We start from the raw sequence: 21,138 nt of genomic DNA, 5'->3' as shown, positions 1-21,138 counted from the left end.
TTTGTCATAGCTTTGCTAGTTCATGTTAAAAAATGGATTTTTTTGTTTGTCATGATAAGGAAATATATTTCAAATAAACTGTATCATTAAATTTTCCAATAAACTTTTTTTAAATTTTATTTTTTATTTTTATAAATTATATGCAGCATCGTTTGCGCATAGTAAAAAAGGGAATCTCTAAGTGTACATTCCTTAACATTGGAATTACCATTATTTTTCTCATTTAACACTGAAAATGCTCAATTCTGCTATTTTCGTGTCCCCTGATGTTAAGTGGTGAAACACGCTCATCCAAATCAGTAAATATCCCAAAATTGAAATATCCCTAAATTCTCGACATCGTTAACCTTCTCTATAAATATACGTTCTCTGCCTTCTCTATACGTTCTCTGATATACGTTCTCTGCTGGAGCTTAAAAAATAAATTCAAGTTACTTTGCAACACTGTGTTCCCGCTTCATATCGTAAATTTTTACAACACTGTAGAAATGTCAGTCGCGTTTACTATATATACCATGGTTGTAAACAGCTAACATTCATTTGTGCTCTTATTATTTTTAGGACGAGTTTGATTACAAAGCATTAATATTATTTTTAAAGTGAAAATATATTAAAACGAGCAACATGTTGGGCATCCACAATTATGACAGTTCATCGGAAAGTGATTCTGAAGCAAACGAAGTCACCAAAAAAGTGACAACTAAAGCACAGACTACTGATGCAGTCGCACATTTGAAGCCCGTCGACCCCACTCTGTCCATTGCTAAATCCTTCGCCGTTTGCGCAGCTCCTGAAGTTGTGCCGATGAACGCCGTTGATGTAACGCGCACAATTGATCCTACTGTGAAAGAAGTGACATATAATCCAAAATTTGAGGAACTATACGCACCTGTGAAAGGGCCGGAAAATCCAAACTTAACACAACAAATGCGAGCGCCGCGCAATACTCTCTCTGGATATGTGGAAAAGGCGCACATTAATGCATTTGAATTTGAAAATCAGCGACGCACATTCCACACTTATGGTTATGCATTGGATCCCTCAGTCGGCGAAGTTGCAGACGGTCAAGGATTTGTCGGTGATTTACAATCGGCATATGATGATGATGGAAAAACTGTGTTTGAATCACCGAAACTGAAAAGGAAACGTAAACAAGATAAAAACGACAATCCAGAAGACATTGAAGGTTTCGTTGGTCCTTGGGGTAAATATCAAGATGAACAATCCATAGCACGTCCAAATGACCAAGAAAAAGCAGAACTGGAAGAGATTCTTGCCAAAAGACATAGGCGCAATCGCATTGTTGAAGATAAGCCATTGGAGGAAAAATCTGTTCTTCACAGTAAGTTACTAAAATATTGTTTTAATATTCTTCTTAATTGGCGTAGAAACCGTTGTTTTAATACCTAATTAATTTATTTACAGTCAAGGACGCCTACGATTATCAAGGTCGTTCTTACTTACATGCACCACATGACTTGGGTATTAACTTGCGTTCAACGTCCGCTCCAAACAAATGTTTCTTACCAAAATCACACATTCACACTTGGACTGGGCACACAAAGGGTATTTCGTCAATTCGGTGGTTCCCTCAAACAGCTCACTTACTGCTTTCGGGCTCAATGGATTGCCGCGTGAAACTGTGGGAAGTGTTCGGCGAGCGACGTTGCATTCGTACATTCTCTGGACATAGGCAGGCGATCAAGGACATAGCTTGGAACAATAAAGGCACCAAATTTCTCTCCGCTTCCTATGATCGTTATATAAAAATGTGGGATGCCGAAACTGGTGAGGTTATATCACGTTTCACAGCTCGCAAGATGCCCTTCTGCGTCAAGTTCCATCCGGACAACAACAAGCAACATCTCTTCGTTGCTGGCACATCTGATAAGAAAATTATTTGCGTAAGTATTTTTTTCACTTCTAAAAATATTTATGTACTAATTTTTAATTTTAATTTACAGTGGGACACACGCAGCGGAGATATTGTTCAGGAATATGATCGCCACTTGGGTGCAGTAAACACAATTACATTTGTCGATGAAAATCGCCGTTTTGTTACTACCTCTGACGACAAATCGATGCGTATTTGGGAATGGGATATACCAGTCGATATGAAGTACATAGCAGATCCCACCATGCATTCCATGCCGGCAGTGACGCTTGCACCAAATGGCAAATGGCTGGCGTGTCAGTCTTTAGATAATAAAATCGTGATATTCTCCGCGTTAAACCGTTTTAAAATGAATCGTAAGAAGACCTTCAGTGGACATATGGTTTCGGGTTACGCCTGTCAGCTAGATTTTTCGCCCGACATGAGTTATTTAGTTAGCGGAGATGGAGACGGTAAATGCTATATATGGGACTGGAAGACAACGAAAATGTACAAGAAATGGCAGGCGCATGAGGGTGTGTGTATAAGCGCAATGTGGCATCCGCATGAAGCAAGCAAAGTAGTAACAGCCGGTTGGGATGGCCTAATCAAGTACTGGGATTAAATGAAGATCTTTGCATAGCAAAATATGTTAAGTAGTGCACACCTCACACAGTTGTAATAGTTTTATATTGACTAATAGAAATAAAAATGTAAAAGTAGTTATATCTCATAACTTAAAATATATTTACTATGAATATTTATTTTAACATAAATGCTAATTTGTTTAGTTAAAAATATACTTGAAAAAAGCTTTTAAAGATTCGTAATATATACATATGTATATTCTTTCTTTAAACGTTTAAAAACGTAATTGTTTTCAGAACATTTGCTTCACTTCGTTGATGCATGAGTCTCTCAATATTTTACTCATTTCAAAAGTTCACTCATATTGAGCATCCTCCAAAACCACTCACTTTCATTATTTGTTTACACAATTTTTACATTTGTTTACAAACAATTCCACCTTCTACGGCAGGACCATGCGCCAACAATCAAAACGCGAAATAACTGATAACAGCGTGACCTGCGCACTGGGGCCCAAACTGCTGTCAAACACTTATAGTTTAACAACTGACACCCCTACAGCTTTATTAAATAAGCAAGTGATACGCCATATGTGCTCTGTCTGCTAAGTGAAAATAATCGATTTTAACAGCCGCGAACCTTTCCATACAAAATAATAGAAATATAATCCAAAATCAAAACTCGAATACTTTCTATTCGAAAATAAGTCAAGAACAAACTTTTGCTGCAGTGCATACAAAGTTTTCATTTCCGACCGTTAAGTGATAAATTGAAAAATGTAGTGACAGCATATGTACTTGCATCGTAGTTCATGGCCGTTTAACAATAGTTGTGATGTGAAAGTGAAAATGAAGTAAACACAGTTATTTTGTTTGAAAGCAGTGCTTGAAAACTACAAATTAAACAAATATTTTCACAGTATACTTATTCCCATTACAAAAGCATCTCATTTCCTCAAGACTCCTCACGTTAGATAACAGCAGTAAAGCGCACTAAACTCCAATACCCTTCAACAATAATCAAGACAAGCACATCCACCACAGTTAAAACTGTCGACAGCAACAACAATAACACCTTATCCATTACAATCATCGTCCTTTCCCATAACCAAAAATACCTTAGAATAGTATCACTTCCGCTCTAGATAAAAATCGCTATATCAAAAGCACCATCGTCACTCTGTAAGTGCTGTCAGAATGTCCAAACCACCCACAGACACTACGGGTCTGGGCTACTCATACCACTTGCCCTCGGGTGGTTTACTTTTACGACTCAAGAATTCCCTCTCACAATTTAGCGATCTATTCAGTGAGTTCAATAGATATATTGCACCGGCCTACCATCATGACCGATGCGAACGTTCGGTGCATATGCGTCTTTATTCGATGCAAAAACGTGAATTCGTCATGGTCTTTCTCGGATTTCTCATCTGTTTCGGTTTGGCCATTGTAATTGGCCTCACCGGACCACCCATTACTAGTACATCGGAGATCACCGCCAAAAGTATACTGGCGAACACATCGTTGGCTAATAGTAAAACGGTGTTGGCAACAGGGCCGTTTGCGATGAAATCACCACTAATGACCACGTACTCCCAGCAACTGTGGCTGATTGCCAAATTGGTGACGGACAACAATGATGGTGAGTTGTAATGAGATATGGTTCAGGGGTGTACACATGTTTGTTTTATGCATTTTTTGCAGACGAAAAATACGATAAGAGTTTCCAGGTGAGCGTGGCCATTGATGGAATTACGGAACAACACAAACCTTTGAGCATACTCCGCGCCGATTCGGTTCGCAATCGTACTCGACACTTGTCCTGCGTGCTAAACGATTGTGAAGAATTTACGATACTGCATTTGGGTTTTCTTGAATATGCACATTATATAATCACTGTGCGCTTCTATGGATTGGAGACCTTCCACCAGAAGTATAATATACGCAGCATAACATTTTATGTAAGTTTTACTGTTATTGTAATACAATAATTGGAGACTTTGGTATTATTTTCTAATATTATTTTTGTATCTGTATTTACACTTTTACAGTTCAAAACTTATAGTCCCGAGTTTACACAAATCGAGATATGGTTCCGCTTTATATTTCTATTATTTACGTTCATTGTAATTGTAAGTAAATAGGGATATAGGTATATTAATATGTTAGCAGTATATAATTCTAATATTTTTATAGTGCTGGTATGCTCACACACTCCGCAAATATCCCATCTATGATTGGTCTATCGAACAGAAATGGATGTCCATACTCCTGCCGCTTCTCTTGTTGTATGACAGTGCGTATAAAGAGAATATAAAAATATGTATCTTTAAATGATCACTTTCTTCTTACAGATCCCTTCTTTCCATCAATTTTCCTAATGAACTCGTGGTTCCCTGGCATGTTGGATGCAATTCTTCAAGCCACATTTCTGTGTTCGCTCCTCATGTTCTGGCTTTGTATATATCATGGCTTGCGGCAGAATGAAAGGCGTTTCGTACGATTCTACTTGCCAAAAATTATTGTTATACTACCAATTTGGCTGTGCGCCATAGTATTGGCCACTTGGGAGAAATGCAACGAGCTACGCGATCCCACCTATAGCCACTTTGTGGACACACGAAATTATAATGTGAGTGACGAGCATGCGAGTATACGTAAATTACTATAAATATGCCAATAATTTATCTATCTTTCTAGGGCTTCAAGTTGTTCTTTTTCATAGCTGGCTGTATGTATATACTGTATTTGGCCTTATTAGTATTACGCGCCTATACTGAGCTCAGGTCGATGCCTTATTTTGGTAAGCACTCTTGAAATATACGGTTGCGATAATTTTAGAGTTGTAAAAGTTTAATTCAACAAAATTTTTCCAGATATGCGCCTGAAATTCTTAACGCTTCTGATGTTATTTGTTATCTCCATTACCATAACGGTAACAACATGTCGCTTTGGCTTCGGTATATTGGAGGATAATTTTGTGGCCACACTTAATACCACCTATCATAGTTCGGCGCAGTTCATGTGCTTTTACGGGCTGTTGAATTTTTACCTATACACCATGGCTTATGTGTATTCCCCTAATGGTCGCTTTTCACAAGGTATGGATACTACAGAAACCAGGACATGCAAAAATTAAACAATGATTTTTTCAGAAATATCTGTAACTAAGGATAATCCTGCATTTTCGATGATAAATGATTCGGATGAGGAGGTTGTATACGGCTCGGAGGATGAGTCACGACGTCCTCTCACTGTGGGCAACAAAAATGATTATGATAGTGATTAAATAGTAAGATAAAGTATATTTATAGGTGGCATATTTTGGAACACAATAATTTTTCTGTAGTGAAATGCTAATGTGTCGTTTTTCTTCATTTCTGATAAGCAAATATTTTTCTAGGACACTTCTATAAGACCTATTTACGCTTCTGTATCTTCTTTTTTAATTTGTAATTAAAACCCCGTTTTCCATTGTCCTTTTTTAATATTTACTAAATTAGGTAAATTTTGTCCCTCTTTTAATTTATTATTATTTTTTTTTGTTCTGTTTACGAACTTTTAAACGAGATGTATTAATAAAATATTTAATATATGTATATGTACCATAATATATAATTACTCAATTATATGGTAAAGTTCGTCTGACACAAACAATATGCAAATAAAACTACCGTACTTTCTGATATAAAAGGAGCATTTAATATGTATGAGGATTTGTCCCACGCATATTTTATAACAAGGAAATATTTCGAAATTTTTGATGTTGTTTTTGCAGTGGTGGATATTATCAAAATAATATCGTGGAATTTTGGCGAATTGGTCCATGTCCGTTTCTGTTACGTAGACCCGACTGTAATGGAAACGGTTATTCAACGGATGTTGGCCAATAGAAATAGTAAGTTAATAAAGAGATTGTTTTGCGTATGGCCATTGTCGAGTCTATCTTATTTTGCAGAGATTTATATATTTATATTTATCTACAACAACAAAATAATTTTATTTAAATATTTGGTAAACTTAAATTCGTGAACATTACAAATAAGAATTTTTCAATGTTGGCAGCTCGGTTACATGTTGCTGAACTTACAGAGTTGCTTCAAACAGTATTAGTAAGTAGCCATTACTTGCCAACATGACAACAGTTTTTGTTTGTTTTCATTTGACACTCGTTCCATTCAGTGTTGTCGGTTTTCCTTCTTGATATACTTTGTATTTATAACTTGTATTTGTCCGCGCAACTTTAAACATAATGCTGCGCGCTGTTTTCAAAATAAAATTGCCTTTTTATTCGCGGTATGTCTTAAACAAATTAAATTAATAAAGTGAAGTTAGCAATAAATAAAAACAGAAAAATAAAGATTTTTCAAAAAAGTGTGCGTGTTTTGCGTAAAGCAACGTCGCTTTATTGAGCGAAATTCTTTATTTAAAAACGTGTATATCACATAGATGTTTTTGCACAAAATTGCTGGCTTAACAAAAAAGATACCAGCTGGATAGCGTTTTTAAGTGTACAAGCTCTCAACTTCAGCTTTTGGGATTGATACCTAATTTATTTTTCTTGTCTATTGTAACATCAAAATTGCACGATCTTCGTTCATTACTTTCAAAGCGGGTGTGTGTGTGCTTTTCTTTCTGAACTACTCCAGCTCCAATAGATTTTAGTGTAGCAGGTGTTGGAGCCCAGCGTAAACTACGATAGCGCATCAAATTGAAAGGAAAAAAAAAACTTTGTGGTGATTACAATAAAACAAAAAAAGCAAAAATAGTAAAACCATAATATTTTACCGGTTAAGCAGCAGATATTAACAGGTAAGCAAATGTAGGAATTTTATGGTTGCGTTTCATAAAACCACAATCACAAAACTTGATCATCAGTGAGGAAACTCAAACGCAATTTTTGAAGCCTTAGTGACTTTAAAGATTTTAGCCAATAACCTTGTTTTTAAAAACTCGTCTTTCAATAGTATAATTTCTTATGAAAATTAAAAAAAATAGTTACTCTTTCGATATTTCGAAATTATCTTGTTGGAAGTGGGAATACAAACCGGTTTTCATTTATTGATTATTTAAGAGTTGTCACCTGCGCCGTCTTAATAACAAGAATTATTTATGGATTGCGATAGCGTTTGGTATATAAACTCGCAGGAATATATAGTTTTTTAAAGTGGTTGATTGCAAATGCCTTTAATTTAATAGATATTTTAACGAGAATCTTCATACTTGCAGCATAAGACATGCTCAAAACATTTCTGGCATTTTTTTTCTGGAAATTTGATTTGAAAGATCAGCAGCAAACAAATTTCGATTGGGTTGTACAAGATTCTACAAATGCTGAATCCTGAGTTAATCGCTAATAATTCATATCCCTATTACAATGTGTTAATTCGTAAAAAAGTTGATGGTTCCGTACTAATGGGAAGTCTTCTAACTTAAGAAGGTATTGTAGTATATAAAAAAAATATCGCACATAGTTTTCATATTTCGGTAATTTAGATATTGAATAGAGTCCCCTAAAAAGATGTTTAAATTTCAAAGAGAATTGATTGACCGCGTGATATTGCATATTAAAAGTTCATAAATATCGCGTTCCTGGATCGCGGTCAATATACATTTTTTTGTATATTGAACCTGTTGCGTGGTTATTTTATCAATTGCCAAAACCTTGGAATTTGGGCTCTAGACTAGAATGCCCATTATTAGTTATAATACTTATTGCTTTATCTTAGTTGGAAATAAAGAGCCAACAACCTGTTCTCTGTGTTTTTATTAAAACGTATTAAGTCACATTGAAAGTCTCTAAACGAATCTACTCTTTCATTTCATTTTTATTTTTAACTAATACCATATTTAAGGGATTTACTTTGGTTCCTAAAACGATGGACAGCGGTGAAACGTGACTTGCTTAATCAAACACTCTGCTATCCAACTTAAATAAAGTAATTTGCGTTTGCATAATCGTCGTCAGTGCATTTCATTCAGTTCGATTAATGGCACGACATGGCAGTAAAGTGTCTGAATCGTTGGCGTCACAACTCAGACTAGAGTCCACAGAAAAATGCAGGCGCACGACACAGACGCGTAATTCTAAAGTCATAGAACTGCACTCACAACAATTCGAGTTGGATTGTCTGCATGCTACGCATTTTAATTTAACGAATTTGTACGCACAGAAATGAAAGCAACAATTAATATAAATTAATTGTGCTGGCCTTTGTGCGTTCTCGCTGGGGTCTATGTGAGCTGGGCTCGAAAGCTAAACGAAACCAAATCCCTCGAAATAAAAATAGATAAAAATGTATCTAAGTGCATGTGTATGTGAGTGAATATTAGTATGCGCGTATGTATGTGACCGCTGGAGCGTGTTACTTCACAACAATAAACAATGGTGGTTCATCGCCAATGCACTGACAAAACTCGCACTTTTGTAATTCCAATTCGGAAGTGATTCTGCTCCGGTGGAGTGAGTATGCCCAAAATAAACAGTTTTAAATAATGAAGCGTGGGTGTTCAACCACCGTGAATACAAGATCATCTTTCGTACTACGGTCAACAATTTTGCGGGCAAATCGCGTTCCCTTTGTTATCGCTTGTGTTGGCTTTTGCCTTACTCATGTCGAACCGTAGGTGTGTACCGCGTGAATTACCATTGAACAATTAGCAAAAATAAAAAGTGAAATAATCGAAAATGTGAATGCTAGGAAAGCACATACAACATAAAACTTTAAAAGGCTGTTGAGTTAGCTTTTTGTTTACTGCCTAAATAGGAGAAAAACGCCGGCCGGCCGGCCGGTTAGTTGCCCATTCGGCTCACCTTTTCTATACTCGGAGTACGTTGACACTTTTCTTAATTCCTCTTTTGGTACCTCTTCGCAAATGGTATGTGCATGCGCATATGGCTTGAGTAAAATTACAGAAAAAGTGTGATTTTTATTGAATAACACGAAACAATGTTTCTACACCTTTTCGGCCTAGCGATCACCTCTTTAAACATTGATAAATTTTAAACCTAAACAAACGAAATTCAAAGTATCACGATGAGGGTGTTTCTTCTTAACAATATGGTGCATGTAATTTTTGTTTTCCCAAACAGCCCACAACTTTCATTTGGGGTTGTTTCAACTCTGTCAACACCATATCAGCTGTGCTGCGCGTAGTCCGTGTAGTCGCCTTGACAATACAAACTCTGTTTATTCTACTCGAAGCCAAGTATGATGAGTGCTCGTTTATATCGTAAATCCATTTATAGATTGTGTGTGTATACATTGGTTCAGACTCGCGTTGTCCTCATCCATCCAGCAGTGGGAATGGTTATGGTATTGTTTTGTTTTTACTTACTGCTAGTTGTAGTTCAGCGTTTGGTGCATCAACAGTGGCGTCTTGTTTCACAAACTAAAATCTCAGTTTCGAAATGTCACCGGTTTTGCAAAGCGAAAACAAATCAACAAAGGAGTTGGAGAAAAGTGAGCAATTCGTAATTTTTTTATTTATTCTCATTTAACCTCTAAACGTTCTGATTTTGTAAAAAGTCAACCAATTTGTGTATAATCACAAGAGGTTTGTAGTTTTATATTGAAAACATCGAAGATTGTCATTAAACAGCACGTAAGATTTTGAACTTGAATTCGTCTTCTGTGAGTGTATTCTTGTTACCGTTGACATATACATATGTGCATATGTATGTATGTAAAATTTTAAAAATATTTCAATGAAGTACTGTCAACGATTTAGAAATGATTGATTTGTGATCGTACCTGATTTACGACGACTTTTGACTTTTTAAAACTAAAGATTATATAGTCATCAAGGATTTGGCCTTACGAAACATAATAAGACCCTTCTATTCGCATTTTGAGAAAAAGAAGTGTTCAAACCGCCGAAAATTGCTTCAAGAATTGATCGATTTTGTTGCGATTCAGCAGCACTTTGCAGATTGAAACTCGGTATATGAGTTTTTTTATGTCAACTGGTTTGAGATCCAAATTACAATAACGGAATCACACGTTATTGGCTCTTCTAATATCAGGAATATAAAGACTATTCACAGTAGCTTGTGTTTTCGCCTTTATCTAACCAAAACTGTTCTCTTGTTAGTGTCCATCTTTGAGCTCAAGTTTTTTGTAGTACAAAATCTTATAGCGATCGATCGCATATACGAGTAGCAGATAGAGATTATTAAAGTTATAAATATATTGGAAAAATAGTGAATTTATTTTTACTAAAGCTTATATATTTGTACCTTTATATTTCATTTTGTTTATTAAAGCGAATGTTAGCTTTAATTAAAATTTAAATGTGTGTTATATAATATTTGTTATTCAGTTATTATTGATTTTTTCTGCAATTAAATATTTGTAATCCTCGTCTTTTTTGTAGTTTTTGGATTATTTTCTTATTCCAAAACAGTAATTAATCATCAAATTGTCTAAACATTGGCAGACTTCTTCATAACATATTCACATTGTTTGCAGACATGCCAGTTGTGTGAATGAATGAGCTTTCAAGCGTGAAATACTTGTATATGAATGAGTATATGCTTGAATACATCGTATTTAGCCAACTCGCATCGCCATTGAGTCAGTAGGTTGGTTGATAATCCCCACACATACATATGTATTAGTACGATTTTGTGAATTTATTTAAAAAACCATTTACCCACTTTCAACAAAAGGTTCGCTTACAAATTGGCTTTGAAAACTATTTATCATTTCGGCGTGCAGCTAAATACAAAAGCAAATACGCAGATCTAGTATTAGGTAATACAAATATGGCAAGACAAAATTAATGCTGCGCCGTCGAATTGCAAAAACTTGAACTTGACAATCAAACAGCTTTGATATTTGCTAAAATTGTTGGCTCTTTTGTCCCCCTTTCCAATTAACGAAATCACTTTTGACACGCGTTCGTTTTGACAAAATTTTGCTCTTTCTTACAAACTCTTTTAATGAGTGCTGTCGGTATGTTTTCCTATGCGCAAACCTTGGTGCTGTGTTCGTTTCACATATTTTTTAATAGTTTGTAATTAAATTGTGTATTTTTGGTGTGTATTTGTATCATTAGCATGTGTTTCTTTGTTTGTAGCAATCGAACCTCTACTTCGGCGAATCAATTAGTGATCGTGCAATTATTCGCAAAACAAAGCGACAGCGTCCATCGCAACTTGCAATATAAAAGGCAATTGAAGAATGTGATTACATAAATGTGAATGTGTGGGTGTTTGTCTTAACTAACAACATTCCTTTTCGCGGTAGTGATTTTCATCGCCGCATTTCCACCTTATTCGTCATGACAACCGTACCGCCCGCCCCTATTGGGGAACTAAACAAAATGTTGAAGGCGTCATAGTGTGAAGGGCAAACACGTGCCTAAGTTAAGTGCATGAAAATGAATGAACGACCTTCCACGTTTTGAATTTTCGATTTTTATACCCTGAAAAGAGGTACATAAAGTTGGCCTCGATGTTTGTAACTCCCAAAAGGAAACGTTAGAGACCTTATGAATGATCAGCGTGACGAGCTAAGTCAATTTAGCCATGTTCGCCCGTCCGTATTTCCGTATATGTGCGAGCTAGTCCCTCAGTTTTTGAGATATCACTCTGAAATTTTGCATCTGTACTTTTCTCAGCAAGAAGCTGCTTATTTGTCGGAACGGCCGATATCGGACCACTATAGCCTATAGCTATCATACAGATTAAAGGATCGAAATCAAGTGCTTGTATGGAAAGCTTTTTTATTTGAGGAGATAAATTCATGAAATTTTGAATACTTCATAAGACAATGATGCAATCTCTGAAGAAATTGTTCAGATCGAGTCACTATAGCATAAAGCTGCCATACCAACTGACAGGTCAAAGTTCTTGTAAAGATTATTTTGTATTTATGAAGGGTATTATTGCTTCGGTGCAACGAATTACGTTTTTTCTTGTTTATGTATGCTTTGTGAATTCCGTTTCTTATTATTTCAAATTTCGTCGCTAATTTCTACTCTCTATTTTGCCTCTATTGATTTCCAGTAATTACATGTACATATACTTTTCTTACCACCTACGCTGTGGCACGTTTTTAGGTATTTTGCTGTAGATTTGCCACCACTTCGTGTTCGTCTGTGTTTTGTCGTTTTGTGAGATTTGCTTTTTTAGTAACTTAATTGAAATTTTAAATAATTCTGAGAACTTCAAAACTGAAACTCTCTCGCTGGTTGGCATTGCTAATATAATATATGTATGTACATATGTTACCGCTATCTAAAAATATTTAAGACATATGGGTTTGATGAGTCTAAGCCGAATGTCACGAAGTCAACACTCCGTTCGCACTACAGTCAACTCGACAAAATTATAATATTTGTGAAATGTTTTCTGTGTTCCAACAACAACAACGAAGTCAATCTTCTCGATTACGTTGTTTTGCATCCGATTACTCTCTAACAAATAACAAATAAATAATTAGTTTCTAATTAATAATTTATTTTGCTAGTATTTTAAGCTGTTGTTGTTGTGAAAACAAAATTGAGTCCACTTTAGCTGTTTTCTATTAAAGTGTACCAATGATCTGTTTTGGCACAAATATCCCGATTGCATTTTCTAACCGAATATCTTCATAATTACTCTGTTTTTGAAAAAACCAGTCTGTGTTCAGTTCGCAGCGTTCTTCTGCTTAGGTAATTTAATTAAAAGCCAACGTTTCAACATATGTATATGTACATACGTTTGTATGTGTGTGCGCATACATATTTCGCATTTTTAAAATAAAGCTAGAATGGCTGAAAGCATACGTTAAATGTTGTTTGCTGCTTTTGGCCATTCTCCGATTGTTGATGCAGTCGCACCATTTCTGAGCGGGTTTGAGCTAGTGGGCCGCAACCTACCACTTTTGCACAATCACTACAACATAGCGGCGGATTTACGTGCTGCTCGTACACTAACGTACTTGTGCTTGAAAGAAGGTTTGCCACTTTGCTTGTGCGTCGAAGATCTGTTGGTCAAGAAGCTCCTCGCCAATGCGATACTCGTTCTCGTTTCAATATCAAGTTCAACCAGTTCGACATCAGCAGTATCGACACATCGCCCAAGTCTTTAACGGTGCATTGGCAGTCAAGAAGCGCAAGCAACAAATATTGCGCGCGAGTCGGTATGCTTCTTAACTTGTCTTTTGTTTTGTGTGCTAATTGTAGTATTCTCCTCTTACACGGATTTTCTACTTTGCGACAACTTTTACAAGGCTATGAACGCAACGGCGGCACAAAAATACGTAAGTACTTACATATGTATATACACATAACCGGTTCGACACGTTTTGCGCTGACGAACGAGTGTAACTTATCGGCGACCATCCATTGCCCGTCCGCCCAGTAATCACCCAACTTGGTAATGTCTGTTGGCCAGAGATTCTATCTATCGCCTTGACTTTCGTTGGTGCTGCAACATTGTATTCACCTTTCTGAGTCTCTGCCAACAACAATGTTAATAAATGGCAAAAACGCTAAAGTCAATTCTACACGCCAGTAACGAGTGGTCCAAATGCTTGTTACCAGTTTTCCAGCCTATTTTATACTCAAGTTGACTGATATCCATAATTTTTTGAGAGTCAATCGATTAAACTATAAATTTGAATATAACGGTATGTTCTTATATCCGATGGTCTAAGCCGTTATAAGATCACAATTCGAACCGCGACTCTTTGTAAATTCATGAGATTCTTTGATAGTTTCTTTAGTGTCCATTTTATACGAACGCCGCAGACGTAGGCGAAAAGTCTTGTCCAGCCAACAGGCTTCTAGTCCTAGAATTTTCGGTGAAACTTAATTTGAGAAAGAGGAACTAAAACCACCCTGCAGATACCATGGACACCCAACTACACTTTTTACCTTTTTCCATTTAATGCTACTCTTTCTTTTGCCCATAAAATGTCGAAGAGCTGTTTACGTCTTTAAAGTCATGACAAAGCTCAGTTAGGTAGGTAGTCAATATTCTTATTTTTTTCTTACTGCAAGAAAGTTATTTATTTATTTACGTCAAGTATTTGCAAATTCTTCACCGGAAAAAGTTGTAGATAATTACGCTTTCTGTGACATCATGGCCAATACATAGCAGCTCCCTGTAACGGTGACAGGCAGTTATGGAGACAGGTTTATGAGCGAAATGTTAGTTTTTCTTATGCAGCTACTTTTTATCGTGTTCTCAAGACACAATGTTGCTTATTATTTTTCCAAGCTGAAAAAATGTGCATACATATGTATATACAAACTATTGCATCGCTTGGCGATTCTTCAAGTAATTAATAAACGCCAAACAATATTATTCAGTTAAATGGACTTGATTCAATCACGTGCTGAAAGTTGGCATTCATTGACCTGTTGCATTGAAGAATCTGATGGTCTTGAACTAGGCACTTTAATGATGACATTCTATTATGGAATTCCAAACGTTTTAAGAAATTATATTCACTTGAAAGTTATAAAAGAATGCGTTTTTTAATTATGCACATTTACAGAATTTAATGTCCCTAACAGATCGGCAATTAATTTTGAAATTTTTTGAATTCTCTTGATTCCGTAACCAATCTCCAGAAAGACCTACCAAAAAAGTTGTCTGGCGGCGAGAAAGACTTTTCTGTTTAAAATTATTGCATATCCAAAACCAAAGCAAAAATATTATTACAATAGATGAATGGAAGGAACACTAATTTTACAAAATGCCCTCATCCCAAAACAAACTTGGTTTTTGTGAATTTTTTAATTAAACAATTTGGGATTATAAAGTAAATTTTAATTTTTTAATCCCGATGGTGGGATTAGAAATAAGCTTTTATCCGGTTTGTGTGATTAAAACTGTTTTTATCTTCTAATCAGGTATGTGGAATTAAATTTTTTTATTCGTTAATCTGGTATTTAGGATTAAAAACTAAAAAAAAAATTGATTTAGTTCATTTATTATATTGAAAAACTACTTAAAGCGCCATAAATCAATAACTAAATACGCCAGAGACATACATTTTTACCCGCGAGATGGTATAAAAGGGCTTTAATGGAGGCGGGGTTCAAATTTGACCCACTTTTAGGTGAAATCACATATTAGCGTGCTGTAAATGGGTTGAATGAGGTCAATAATTCCTTTAGCTCCCAAATACCTAATATAAAGATTTTCTAACGTCCGGGTGACCGGTTGAGTTATCTTAATAAAATTGAGAAAGCGTATTTATCTAATAGCGGTGCATTTTTATGCTTAGAATAAATAAAATCGGGTGTAAAATCGCCCTAGACCTATTATAACTAAGAGGCTCTATTTATCTGAAGGTTCTTTAATCCTTGTAAGTTGCAAGAATATGAAATGTTCGATTATACCTGAACTTGGCACTTCCTTACTTGTTTTTTTTAATGCTTTATTTAGCAGCTTTCGAAATTTTTTTATTTTTATTTTTAAAAAATTCCGAACCACAAAAAAACAGGGAAAATACGAAACTTTTTTTTCAAACCTCCACCATTTTGTAAAAAAAAAATTTTTTTCAAAAACGTTTCGTAGTGTTATAACTACACTTTTACTCTTTACGGACTTCGCATAAATTTTCATTTTAGGCCACGGAAAGGATTTATATCCTGCACACCAGGGCAAGCCATTTTTTCATCAGTCTCTACTTCGCCGACCTGCAGTTTTTTTTAATTTAATTTTTTTTCTTATATTATTTATGTTTTGTATTCTTAGAATATCAATAAAAAGCATGTAAAAAAATGGATTGTCGAAATAATTATTGATTTTTTTTATCGCGTCAAAAGAAAATACCTAAAGTTCGGGCTTCTAAAGCAGAATACCCCCTTAAGCCAATGTCTGATTATGCATTTAATTATGTAGTTAATTAGTCACTTCACTGTTCGATATGGAACCATTGTATTCAACTCTACAAAAACATATGTACATACATATGTACATATATTCTTAGCGTGATAACTTTTTTCGTTTAAGTTTTTTCAAATATTTACCATACAAGTATGTATATGATAAATACTGCAGTACAATTTTTATATGTACATATACATATGTATGTATACTTCATAGCTTTCTTTTTTCAGTGTTTTATTGAAGATTTCATTTGAAAGCAAATTAATTATATTTTTATATTTTTTATAATTGACACAAACAAATAAACGTGGTTGAAACATGATTGAAGAATTACTGATTGTACGTGCTTCTTCACTTTTGCATACAAATACATATTCGTATACGAGTGTATGTGTCTACCTTCTGGTATAATAAAAAATAGTTCACTGTACCGTAAAATGAACATGGAAAGTTTAGCAATTCTTCAACGAAAAAAAAAAATCATAAAAACAATGAAAAGTGTGCGTTTGGGGCATCATAACGGCAATGGAATACAATAAAGTGCCATTTTAGTCAGTTAATGTTGCGCGGTGTTCCGGTATTCCTCGCCAGCAAGCTTCTCCAGACTTAGCTTCAACTAAAAGAGTAATAATGTTAGTAGATACTTACAGCTATATCACTGTCGATCCCACCAACTCTATATGTAAATGCATGTACTACCTGATCCAACTAGGATCTATTGTACCAGAGTATGAACGTGACTAGTACACTTTTTTATTTGCCACTCACTGTAGCTCTATGTGTGGCACAGTCAGCTTTTTTTAAGAACTTCTTTTCGCCGCTAAACATGAATTGCAACAATAGATATATAGCCACTGGATCACTTAATGCAAAGTAGCGGAATAAACTTGGCTATTTCGGAATAAAACGTGAGCTAAAAATTCATCGCGTTTTAATTTTTTGTTGTTTCTGCAGTGAATTTGCTGCGCAAGCAAAAAGTACACGTTCAAGCAAAATGGGTTGGTCCAATGCATTCATTTTGCTTTATGCTTTGCTCTCAGAGCCTGTCCGTCACGTTTGGTTAGAGGGAATATGGAAAATTATTTTCTATTTGAATTTTGCTTTTGTACCCGTTAATGTGAGTTTATGTGTTTGTATCACAGCTTAGTGCTTTGACCTTTGGTTTGGCTTACTAATGCAAAACCGAAACTTACAAACTCTAACACTAACTGTGAGTTAAGAGTTGTAAACGAGGCTTGAAAGTGAAATTGAAATTTGCTGACTCATGTGACTGCTCATTATGTACATACATATGTATATGTATGTTAATTCGTATGTTTATATCTTTAAATTATAATAGTCATTGTAAAATGAGCAAAATTCTAATTAGGCCACAGATTTACATTGAAATAATATATAATTATTACATGCGCAATACTTCATATTTCATTTGGTTTTTGTTACAGTACAAGAAAAACTTATTTCGATTTGAAAGTAGATAAATTTACAAAAGTTCTAGTTGAGTGGCGAATCGAACACAGAACTGGTATAAATCGGACAGACTGGCATAATCAAACATACATATATAGAATATAAACAGATTAATGAAGTTTCCACGCACACATTGTAGTCGCTTACTCAGTTAAACTTTTAGGTAAGAGAGCAAGGCTTAAAATGTTTAAGTTTAATGAAGATTACAGAAAAATTAAATGCCAATATTTAAGTGCTCTATGTTCTTGCTATTAAGATACATATATAGAATAACTTACAATTTGTTATTTGTTTGTCAACTTGTTGCACATAAAAAACCTAACAAAACCAATTGCAACCACAAGTAGAAGTTCAATTAACAAAACTACAGTTCTAGCATAATGAATGGTTCCGAGTGAAAGATCTCCATATGGTCACGCTGATTGCATTGCTGTTCCAAGTGTATACATATACAGTACCGTTTACATATTCAAATTTACATATGCATTAACCTCCTTCACCACTCGGCGCAACGCTACATTTTGCTGTTTGCGATGCTTTTCGACTCCGCTTTCCGCTGTGGAAACAGACTACAAAAATATATAATTAACCATAAAACTGAAACCAGAGAACTCTGTGAATATGAAAAAATTATGTGTGTGTATGAATGCACGGATTTTTTAAATGAGTCCCATGCACTCATTTGCTTCATTTCTTTATCCACTGCAATTTTATGTGTCATTTGTGTGCCATTCAAGCATTTGTCGTTGCTGGCAAAATGATTTAAAATTCTCATTTTGAAGATTTAATGGAATATGTGACATATACGTATGTATGTATGTATGTATGTATGTACGTAGTGAAGGCGCACATTAAAGCTTCGATATTTCTTGCTGCTACATTGTGGGCCCTATTAATAACTATTACTTCTCCTAAACTCAATAATATACATATATATATATATATATACATATGTATAACTCAGATCCATATAGCATGTTTTCCCACAGAGTGGGGGTGTAAAAAATAAAAACCAATTTGTCAGACAAAAATATTTAAAACTCCAGTTGGCAAATCAAAATATTTCATCGCCTCTCTACAACTCAGTCGAACAACTATAAATTTATTTTGTTAAAGGGCATATCTATGTTAGTGTGAAATTAGGAAAATATACGTTTTTTTCCAATTCAATAGGTTATAATCTTTAAGAATAACATACTAATGACCCAAGTCCGTGGTTTTTCCAATACCAACTTCTTCTTTACTGGCGTAGACACTAATTACGTGGCGCCAATTGGATATTCCAAGCGTAGCCAGGTCCTCCTCCACCTGATCTCTCCAACGGAGTGGAGGTCTTCCTCTGCTTCCCCCGGCGGGTACGGCGTCGAATACTTTCAGAGCTGGAGTGTTTTCGTCCATTCTGCAAACATGACCTAGCCTAGCTGCTGTCTCTTAATATTCTGAACTATATCAGTGTCGTTGTATAACTCGTACAGCTCAGCGTTCCATCGAATGCGATATTCGCCGTGGCCAACGCGCAAAGGACCGTATATTTTACGCAGAACCTTTCTCTCGAAAACTCGTAACAGCGACTCATCAGATGTTGCCTCTGCCCCATATAGCAGGACGGGAATAATGAGTGACTTATAGAGTTTGGTTTTTGTTCGTCGAGAGCAGACTTTACTTCTCAATTGTCTACTCAGTCCGAAATTATTTACGACTTCGAAGTTATGACTGTCAACAGTGACGCGGGAGACAAGTTGCGAGTGCGACGTCTGTTTGTTCGATGTCAAGTGTTATTTCGTCATGCCCTCGTTCACTGCCAGACCTGACTGAAGAAAGCAGAACTGACGGCGCGGATATTGAGGCCAATGATATCATTATCGTCGGCGTACGCCAGCAGCTGTACACTCTTATAAAAGATTGTGCCTTCTCGAATAAGCTCTGCAGCTCGAATTGTTTTCTCCAGCAGTAGATTGAAGAAGTTGTACGATAGGGAGTCACCTTGTCTGAAACCTCGTTTGGTATGGAAAAGCTCAAAGAGGACCTTCCCAATCCTGACAGAGCTTTTGGTATTGATCAACGTCAGTTGAGCTGTGTAAGTCGTATTAGTTTTGCGAGGCTACCAAATTCAGAAAATGTTAAAAGCAGCTTTGAAATCGACGATTGTGTGATGTGTATCGATTCTTTTTTCACGGGTCAGATTGTGGGGTCTCCGTTTTAGTAGATTGGACAGAACACACTTAAATTCCAATCGTCTGGCATGCTTTTGTCCGAACGTATTCTGCAAAGAAGCTGATGCATGCTCCTTGTCAGTTCTTCGCCGCCGTATTTGAATAACTCGGCCTGCAATCCATCGGCCCCCGCCGCTTTATTGTTCTTCAGGCGGGTAAATACCTTTCGAACTTCTAATCTTAAAAGGCACATCTAGTTTAGAACAAAAAAAAAACGAGTTTTTCATATTTTGGGAAGTTATAACATAAACAATTACCCTAGGCCCTTGAACGGACATTATCTTTTAGTAAATAATTGAGATATGTGGCAGGTAATTATTGTGGCTTTTCTAACACCAACACTAATTGAGCAATCTCTAATGGATTCTTTAATTTTTTTGTAATCCAGAACCATTTTAGCCACGATATTTTGTTTTTGGCACTTACTTATAATAGCTTTATATTGAAAATAGTGCATTTTACCAGTTTTGTACAGCTTGTACAGCATATCTTCATTGCCTTTTATGAGTATTCAAACAAGATATCTATAGAGATACATACTACCTAAGTTATTACCTGCATTAGCCAGTCTTTTGCCTATTGTAGCTGGCGAACATGCAATTTTAACAACACAAAATGTTAAAGACATTGCACCGGAAAAGCACAACGAAGCGTCAAATGGTGAGCAGACTATACCGACTGACTGACAGCTCAGCGAGGCAGACTGCCATGTTTTTCCCTTGCTAACTCTTCGCTCATACTTCCAGCAGTCATTATGGTTTATGACTTTTTCAAAATTTAAACGTCAGAGAGGAGCAAAATAGGCTTTGCACAAATGCAGTAAATTAAAGTGCTGCAAGGGTAACAGTAAACATATGTAATTCTCATTAATTGAGAAATACTATATTTTTCACATTTCCTGAGTGCATATTTTTAACATTCATATTCATGTTCCCAGAAAACCTAAGCACACAAGCTAATTTATGCTAGTACTTATCGCAAATTGCTTTCTACTGTTCTAATTATTTCAGTAGAAATTGATTATTATTTAAATTATATGTATGTATTTATGTTCGTTTACGCAAATGAAATTTTGTATTTTTTAAAAAACATTTTCTTCAAAATATTTCTTATTGTGTCAGGTGTGGGGTTCGAACCCACGCTCCCTCTCGGGAACCAGAG

At 35.6% G+C, this 21,138-nt stretch overlaps 3 protein-coding genes across 6 annotated transcripts in view; all 3 read left to right on the top strand.

Moving 5' to 3' along the window:
- Positions 1-500: 500 nt before the first annotated feature.
- LOC120781351 (pre-mRNA-processing factor 17-like) lies at positions 501-2,620 on the top strand. Its single transcript, XM_040113555.1, has 3 exons — positions 501-1,342; positions 1,426-1,904; positions 1,965-2,620. The coding sequence occupies exons 1-3, from the start codon at positions 625-627 to the stop codon at positions 2,496-2,498; spliced, it is 1,731 nt and encodes a 576-aa protein (XP_039969489.1). The 5' UTR covers positions 501-624; the 3' UTR covers positions 2,499-2,620.
- Positions 2,621-3,657: 1,037 nt separating this feature from the next.
- On the top strand, positions 3,658-5,749 carry LOC120781350 (transmembrane protein 181). The gene is made up of 8 exons (XM_040113553.1): positions 3,658-4,102; positions 4,165-4,421; positions 4,512-4,592; positions 4,657-4,756; positions 4,815-5,092; positions 5,161-5,263; positions 5,337-5,561; positions 5,616-5,749. Exons 1-8 carry the CDS (start codon positions 3,658-3,660, stop codon positions 5,747-5,749), a joined length of 1,623 nt encoding a protein of 540 aa, XP_039969487.1.
- Positions 5,750-6,829: 1,080 nt separating this feature from the next.
- Positions 6,830-21,138, top strand: part of LOC120781355 (myosin heavy chain 95F) — a 40,529-nt gene continuing 26,220 nt past the window's right edge. For 3 of the 4 annotated variants that reach the window (XM_040113565.1, XM_040113559.1, XM_040113561.1), the window contains exon 1: positions 9,857-9,923. In XM_040113565.1, coding sequence (XP_039969499.1) covers positions 9,872-9,923 — 52 coding nt within the window. In that variant the 5' untranslated portion in view covers positions 9,857-9,871. Of the gene's footprint in view, positions 7,273-9,856; positions 9,924-21,138 lie in introns of those variants that run through there. The other variant, XM_040113568.1, reaches the window with a different exon arrangement.

The sequence above is a fragment of the Bactrocera tryoni genome, unplaced genomic scaffold (assembly GCF_016617805.1).
Source record: "Bactrocera tryoni isolate S06 unplaced genomic scaffold, CSIRO_BtryS06_freeze2 scaffold_64, whole genome shotgun sequence".
NCBI lineage: Eukaryota > Metazoa > Arthropoda > Insecta > Diptera > Tephritidae > Bactrocera > Bactrocera tryoni.
Note: the sequence above shows the minus strand (reverse complement) of the source record. Positions and strands in the feature narration are given on the sequence as shown.